This window comes from Wyeomyia smithii, chromosome 3, assembly GCF_029784165.1.
Source record: "Wyeomyia smithii strain HCP4-BCI-WySm-NY-G18 chromosome 3, ASM2978416v1, whole genome shotgun sequence".
Classification (NCBI taxonomy): Eukaryota; Metazoa; Arthropoda; class Insecta; order Diptera; family Culicidae; genus Wyeomyia; species Wyeomyia smithii.
Window position 1 is genome coordinate 115,641,907 of NC_073696.1, and position 8,003 is coordinate 115,649,909.

Consider the following 8,003-nt stretch of genomic DNA (forward strand, 5'->3'; position numbering starts at 1 on the left):
CAAATTTATCAAATGCAAGTATTCATTCCATTGATTATTTCGTTTCCATTTTAAGCACTTACGTTTGAAGAATTTTCATGTAATATATAAATATATACAATTTGCGTAAAATATCAATTCCCCGCCCCCGATTTAGCAAATCAGCGCCTGCAACCAATCCTTTTGAAAATAAAAACTACAATAGTTCTCATTACTATAAAACTACAATAGTTCTAATTCCTAATTAAAAACACCGAATTATGAAATGATAGTAAATAAGTAGAAGATACGAAAGATCGCGGGTAACATGCTATACTACAAAAATAACTAAAAACGCCCTAAGCCTGCGACGTTCCGTTGCCGTTAGTGTTAGTATACAGAAATGATATAGTGTAGCCCACGCAGCTGGTGATAGCAAAATTTATTAGTATTGCAGCTCTATCTCGCTTACTTTATTTATATGTATTTCCTTCAACATTAATCCTAACAAAACAGAAAGAAAGTATGGGATTAAAAACGTTTGTTTTACAACATATGTATGTTGAGTTATTCATAAACTTTGCAGCAAGCCTAGAATGTAACTGCCAAGATCTTCGTCTTGGTTAATCCAGGATACACTGCAAATTTTGTGTGCATTGGTGTTCATCAACGCCGCCGAACTGGTTGCCGTTCCCGAAGTTCCAGGAGGTCCCGAAATTTGCTCCTCACTTTCAATTTTGATGTTCACAGATTCTACATTTATAGACCCATTTTCGCTAAGCGTTACGGACCAGCCCGAGAGGCGTTCATTTAACAGATTGTACAGCTTTTCGATTGTTCGTGGTGCTGGACCAGGGTCATCGACCTTCACTTTGGAGATGAACCTGAAAGTAACTTAGTGTTTTAGACCGTATTAGAATAGTGATGGAATAACACCTTACCTTATAACGTGTCTATTGATACCACATTCATTAAAAATTTCATCAATGCTCATCAGGGAAATTTTGTTGTCCTTCATCACTAGCAGTCCGTGAATAACTCTTCTGCGTTTCGGATCTGGAGGCTCCGTGTTGTATTTCTTGGCCTCATCCTTCAGAATCGAAAGCGAGGCTTCTACAGGAATTTTGATCGGAGTGCTTATCACGCATGTTTCTCCGTTTGCTGGGGTGAAACAATCGATTTGAAATTCCTCCTTAATCTTATCTCGTAAGAACTCCATTTTGACGGCTTCTCCGTGTACAAGCATTACATTTTTGGGCTCACAATACTGAATCAATTGCATGATACCTTTGGCATCTGCATGAGCACTAAAGCTCATATATTCGACGGACATTTTCACTTCCACCACCTGGCGGTTTTCGAACTCTACTTTCTTTGCTCCACCGAGTATTTTGTGACCAACTGTTCCCTGCACACAGTATCCTGGCATAATAACCATATTGTTTTCATTGGGGGCCCATTTTTTGAAAATCTGGAGCGAAAGTCCAGCATGTAACATTCCCGGTGTTGCAAAAACTACCATTGCTCCGGGATTATCAATGTAGCCCTTATCAAATGGTTTAATATGCTTGAAATCGAACATATTTCTTTGTACAAAAGTTTTTCGGATTTTTTGATTGGTCCATGTGATGAACATCTTGTAGTAGTTGTTGGCCTTCTCCGTCAGTCCGACGGCGAAGTAAACTGGGTACTTCAAGTTCATCCGTTCCCAGTATGTCTCCAACAAAATGCAAAGCTCTTGTGCTCGCCCCAGAGCGAAAACTGGAATTAGGACCTTCCCACCTTTTGCTACGCATTCGTGTACCTTAAAAATAGACATAAATCAATAATTTAGTTAACGTTGCTTTGATAGCTTACTTTTTTTAGGAAATCTCGTTCACGACATCGTTTTGAATCTCGAATGGTGGTTGCATAGGTACTTTCTGAGATGAGCAAGTCTGGTTTACATTTGTCGATCCAAGCCGCTCCAAGATGCCGATCTGGTGTCATATTGTAATCTCCCGTGTACACGACAGACTGCGAGCCAACGCGGATCCAGAACATGGCAGCTCCCAATACATGTCCAGCATAATAGGCCTTGATCTCCAACTCGTTGTCTACCATTACACTCTGATGTAATGTTACCGCAATAACTTTTTTCATACAATCCTTGATCATTTGCGTTGTGAAAAAGTTACTTTCGCCTTTACGTTCTACCGCCACTTTTCGCATATCCTCGAGAAGGATCGGTGCAATCGCTTTCGTCGGATGAGTCATATAAATAGGTCCCGTATAGCCTACCATCTCGGTCATGTAAGGAAGAGCCCCGCAGTGATCCAGATGGAAGTGAGAAATTATCACGCAATCAATGTTGTTCGTTATGGGTCCTTCCGGAACAATAAACGAAAAATCCGGGAAGCGGCGCTCATCGTTGTAACCCATGTGCATACCGCAATCAAGCATAATATTTTTACCTCCCATCGAAAGCAAAATACAACTGCGACCAACATCCTGCCCCGCACCGAGCGGTGTAATTTTTATATCCGGCATACTAGGAACCCGTTCGCGATTGCGATCGCGGTAAGTACGCTTTGGAAATACACTATTTTAAAACACTTTCTAGAAGAACGGCTCACCGTTGGGCGACACTAATGAATGATATTAAGTTATTCATTCAACGCTTACAAACCGTGAGCTTCAAGAAACAGGTAGCAATAGCAAATAAAGACCGACGACGATAACAACAGCTCGGTGGGTACAACTTGATAAGAATTCTGACAGTTTTTTAAAGTACCCACTCGCATTGATGCTCGAGCTCGATGCGTATGTATAATAAGCGTTGCCAGTATTTTCAGGTTAAATTACCTTTGGATTGAATAGAGCTGTGTGATATTTGTTTTGACTGGAAACAGAATCATATTTGCGCTGTTCCTGAATTCGTTGTTCTTGCTGAAAGGATTGTATATTGTACATATTTAGTGTATTGTTTTCAATAATCATACCTATTTCTAGTGGTGACCAAGCTGGTTCAATTTCCTTGCTCTTTGATTTAAAATCTAAGCATCTGAAGCTCGCTGAACGGCTTGAATTGTAATTTGTCTCGCGTGGCAGATATATTTTCAATGACAATGAGCGTTGAACGTCGCTCTCAGGTTGGTATCGACCATTCGCTGTATTAAAACATGTAAAAAGTTCGTATACTTGCAGGGGACAATGCCGTTGGCGCCGAAGATTTGGACACGTGATGAAATTTTTACGTTTTTAGACATTTTTGAGTCCACATTTCACGCTTCGGTATCCGATCCTTTCGATTCCGAATCGGACATGTGGGAATGCATTTCAGAAAAACTACAGACTGCAGGCTGCATCGTTTCGCCTCAACATTGTCAGAGTAAGTGGAACCTTCTCTACAAAACATTCACACAGGCTCCGAATAGGCAGAGTGTATTTTACCCAAAAATCAAGCAGATTGTTGAGTTTTCTCAGCAAATAAGCGAAGATCAAAGTGAAGAGTCGTCTCCTGCTGAGTGTAAAAAGATTGAAGAGATCGATCAGTATGAAATAATTACTTCTGACATAAGGCCCGAAGATTTCAATTCAATAGAAGGGATGAGTGAAGACAACGACCAATGCACTGATAAATCTAAAAATTTGGAAGAGCGATTAGAAACTGAAAAAATAACGAATACTAGCAGTAGCCACTTAGAAACAACAAGAGAAAATTTGTTTCCAATAGTATCGTCTGAAACAATCAATAGCGATAACGACAATAGTAGGGTAGACGCATTTGAATGCAAATGCTCTTCCAAACACTGCGTAAATAATCTAGGAAAAATGTTGAAAGATATTTTCACCAAGTTAGATGCTATTCATAACGAACAGATTGGCTTGAAAAATCGCTTGACGGCAGTAGAGAAATTACAATCTGAAAACAACAAATTATTGTTCGAAATAAAAACTTCAAGTGAGTCCAAAAAAGCACAATAGAAAAAGAATGCGTCTTCGATTGCAAAAAAAAAAAATAATTGTACAACAGGAAGGATGTTTATTCTATATTCCAAGATGAGACTTTTTACTATAGACAACTTCTATCATACTCATTATTCATTTCGGTTGCGTTGAAAGAATTTATTATAAGCTCGCGTATTTCATATGTGTTCGTAACTAAAGTAAGTAGGTTTAGTCAACACTTGGAGTGATTGGCAAAGAAATGCAATTTGCAGTACGAACTAGAGTAATGACGACATAAACTAAACTCTCTTCTCTTCGGTCTACAGAAAAATTTCTTTATCTAAATTTTCCATTTTTTTATTGATATAAAATCATCTCTAAAATTACATTAGAAACTTGTTCTAGACTTCTTATTGTATTTATATTTTGAATTATTGTGAGCTGTTTCCAGCGTCTGTAATAAATCCAATATTCACTAAAGCTGATATTTCTGAGAGAGACCTTAATCTTTGTAAAGCCACTTCCTTATAAACATAATATTGAATAAAATTAATACCTTAATTGTGATTAAGTTTTGAATCATGTCTGACAGAACGAATTCACGTAGTAATTCACAACTTTTTCCGTAAGCTATTCATATACCTGAGAGAGGGAAAGGAAATTACGAAAAAAAAAACTCAGCTGCTTTATGGTTGGCAATATACGGCTCAACTTGCGCAGCCTTTTGTGGGTTGTCGGTACTTTTTTCGCGAATTGATTATGATTCCGCACATAGGTGGGCAAAGAGTGCGTAAATTGGTGTGCAGTATGGAGCAAGTTTGTACGAAGGGGCGGCCAAATGAGGTAAACAGGGTGGTAGTGGATTATAAAATTGATTCACGCCCAACAGTATATAAAACTAAACATAAACTCTCGCTGTCTGTAGCATCCCGCCAAACGTAATAGCAAAGCGGCACCTCTTTCGGTAAACGTGATCAAGTACGGAAGATTTTAATCACCTTTTTACGGTTCTCATGTTCGGAAAGGCCACGATTTTTTCTGTAAGGGCTAATTGTCGTTGAACTCTTTTCGCTTCAAATCGTGACAAGATGGATTATTACAGAGGTATCAAAGTATTTCGAATAAAAGGTATAAAATAGGCCGTATGAATAAAAGAGTTCTCCCATGAGATTTGCACGGGATGAGTAAAGCAAACGCTTTTATTAATATGACCTAATGTATTCATGAAGTTTTTTAGTCAGTGTCATTTCGTAGCGACCGTATCTCTGTAGTTAACCGATAGACCACTTGATCCCTTCAAGATCAAGATAATAATTGTTAGATATGAGATTTTTCTCAGTGTAAAAACTACCGCGTACACAACGAGCATCGTTGACCGGCATTCGAGTACGAACGACGCTAGGCGATTGATGTATTTTACAAATAAATGGAAAACAAGTAAATACAAACGTTATACTTATTTCTTGTGAATATTCGTAAACATCACATTGGCGACGAGGCTCAAAGCGAAGTTTAGTCGAGGAGTCCAGTTAAGTAAAATAAAACATAGTTTTTGAAGTAGAATACTTCTCTCAGGAAGTTCGGCTACATAGGGATGTGAAATGAAAATCTAAAACCGAAAAAAGTGAAAAATATGTCCAATTTCAAATGCTAATAAATCGGTTAGTATTCGATGGATTTCCTTCGTTCTTGCAGCAATAAATTGGAAAATCTTCTAAGATTCTTCCCAAAATAAGATAATTGTAATTTTATTATTCACACTATTGTACTATTGAAAATAGTCAAGGCTTGTCAAAACGAAAAATTCGACCTCTGATTGGTCGTTATATGCTTGCTTCCCAAGCACGGTCGACAGGATTATATACCTTGCAATTGAAAACATGCTATTTGGCCTATATAAGAGCCTGTTTCAGCCGGAGCCGCTCATAATAGTTCTAGACAGCGACAACAGCAGTCGTCCTTCCTTAGCAGCAGCACTAGCCCTGTGGTTGGTCACCACGTCTCAGGAGCAGCGCGGGTTTTCTCAGCGTGTGTCGCCAGACAGCCATTATTCCCCCCGTGTTGGGGCAGCATGAAGATTGCCATCTGGAAATCCAATTTCGGAAATCAAAATGCCTTTTTTAAGGCAAATAAACAAGTCATTGAAAGTTAATAATTTTTGTCAACGCAAGCAAGCATTCTGTGTTGCATCCTAGCAATTCAAATTTGTCGCACCCGTCTAATTTACTGAATGTGAAATAGCCTCCACAGTGCATGTTGTCCGTGTATCTTAATTCCACCAATGTTAGGGCAGCTCAAAGGTTGTAATTGGCAACCGATTTTGAACCGCAACATGCTTTTTTCAAGGCAAATAAAAAAATAATTGAAGGTTAATAATTTTCTGGCATCAACACACGCAGACATTCTGCGGGGATGCAATCAAATTCTGTTGTAGTTGTCTAATTTTTACTTTATTTAGTAAACTCCCCACTATAGGGGCAGCGCAAAGGTTGCGATCAGCATAACCGACATTGAATAATAAATTTCCCTGTTAGAACGCATTCACAAAAGCAGTTAGTTAGAACTAATATGAAATCGATTCAATTAATCAGCATAAACAGAATTTCGTCGTCTCCCAGCTGCCAAGTTGCAACATGATGCAACACGCAACAGCGAGCAAACGAAATCGCTTGATGTTACAAACCGAAATAAGATACGGGTCCAAAACCGTTGCGTGTGTGAGAGCACCATCGGTGTTTATTCGCTGGATACACTATCTACTGTCTACTGAACGCAATAATCTGCTTACATGCGACACGGGGACGGGAACATTTTCTTCAACGAAGCTGTACAACACGACACAAAACATGTTATTTTGTTGCTTCAATGAGAGTGCTATCGGTCCGGCTCGACAAGAAATCATTTTTGTGCATCCGTGCTACGAAACTGAGGAAAAACTTTAGAGACTGAAAAAAGAGGTGGAGCTTATCAAATGATCGCTCTGAGCTGGAATGAAGTCACACATATTTTTCAAGTTATATCATTCCACCACCTACGAAAAATAATTCATTCCAATTTTCATCCCTATATAAGAGCCTGTTTTAGCCGGAGCCGCTCATAATAGTTCTAGACAGCGACAACAGCAGTCGTCCTTCCTTAGCAGCAGCACTAGCCCTGTGGTTGGTCACCACGTCCAGGAGCAGCGCGGGTTTTCTCAGCGTGTGTCGCCAGGCAGCCATTATTCCCCCCGTGTTGGGGCAGCATGAAGATTGCCATCAGGAAATCCAATTTTGAACATCAAAATGCCTTTTAGAAGGCAAATAAACAAGTCATTGAAAGTTATTAATTTTTGTCAACGCCAGCAAGTATTCTGTGTTGCATCCTAGCAATTTAAATTTGTCGCACCCGTCTAATTTACTGAATGTGTAAGAGCTTCCACAGTGCATGTTGTCCGTGTATCTTAATTCCCCCAATGTTAGGGCAGCTCAAAGGTTGTAATTAGCAACCGATTTTGAACAGCAAAATGCTTTTTTCAAGGCAAATAAAAAAATAATTGAAGGTTAATAATTTTCTGGCATCAACACAAGCAGACATTCTGTGCGGGATGCAATCAAATTCTGTTGTAGTTGTCCAATTTTTACTTTATTTAGTAATCCCCCCACTGTAGGGGCAGCGCAAAGGCTGCGATCAGCATGACCAACTTTGAATAACAAACGGTTAACGTTTATTCACTAAAAATTCATCCAATTCAAAACAGGTTCTCTATCACAGACATAGATTTCGTGCTCCAGCACGTTACAACACGTGGAAATTGTCTTTTTACTAGTCCTGCCCATAATTCAAAAACTGGCTAATATGCCATTTTTACCAAAATCGAGAAAACAGTTTCTCGTGATGGTACACACCCTAAACAAGGTCCCTACGGAAGCCGATTGTCAAAAAATGCATTTGGGAAGGCAGCAAACGTGAAACAATTTTGGCTAATATCCAGAATAATTGAGAATTTGGCTAATATCCAATATCCAATTTGAACCTATGGCATGTTCACGAACCAGTGTATTATTACTGAACTGTGTTTCTTCTAACTTTCGAAAGTGTGTTGTAGCTTGGTGGTTACTGGCGACTGGTGAGCGATC

The 8,003-nt window shown here is 39.1% G+C and overlaps 2 protein-coding genes across 3 annotated transcripts; one reads left to right on the top strand and one right to left on the bottom strand.

Annotated features, from left to right (window-relative positions):
- Window positions 1-53: 53 nt before the first annotated feature.
- Window positions 54-2,712, bottom strand: LOC129732164 (integrator complex subunit 11). Its single transcript, XM_055692737.1, has 3 exons — window positions 1,816-2,712; window positions 900-1,762; window positions 54-842 (listed from the first exon to the last, which is right to left on the bottom strand). The coding sequence occupies exons 1-3, from the start codon at window positions 2,485-2,487 to the stop codon at window positions 530-532; spliced, it is 1,848 nt and encodes a 615-aa protein (XP_055548712.1). The 5' UTR covers window positions 2,488-2,712; the 3' UTR covers window positions 54-529.
- LOC129732167 (uncharacterized) lies at window positions 2,527-5,271 on the top strand. 2 transcript variants are annotated; one of them, XM_055692742.1, is made up of 3 exons: window positions 2,527-2,897; window positions 2,950-3,089; window positions 3,145-5,271. In XM_055692742.1, the coding sequence occupies exons 2-3, from the start codon at window positions 3,060-3,062 to the stop codon at window positions 3,922-3,924; spliced, it is 810 nt and encodes a 269-aa protein (XP_055548717.1). In that variant the 5' UTR covers window positions 2,527-2,897; window positions 2,950-3,059; the 3' UTR covers window positions 3,925-5,271. The 2 variants fall into 2 exon arrangements, with proteins under 2 accessions (XP_055548717.1, XP_055548716.1); XM_055692741.1 differs by having other exon boundaries at window positions 2,527-3,089.
- The last annotated feature ends 2,732 nt before the right edge of the window (window positions 5,272-8,003 follow it).

Coding starts and splice junctions, on each gene's coding strand:
- LOC129732164 (XM_055692737.1), bottom strand. CDS start 2,487: ATGCCGGATATAAAAATTACACCGCTCGGTGCGGGGCAGGATGTTGGT. Junction 1,763..1,815: donor AACGAGATTTCCTAAAAAAA/GTAAGCTATCAA, acceptor TCTATTTTTAAG/GTACACGAATGCGTAGCAAA. Junction 843..899: donor ATCAATAGACACGTTATAAG/GTAAGGTGTTAT, acceptor AGTTACTTTCAG/GTTCATCTCCAAAGTGAAGG.
- LOC129732167 (XM_055692741.1), top strand. CDS start 3,060: ATGACAATGAGCGTTGAACGTCGCTCTCAG. Junction 3,090..3,144: donor GCGTTGAACGTCGCTCTCAG/GTTGGTATCGAC, acceptor GTATACTTGCAG/GGGACAATGCCGTTGGCGCC.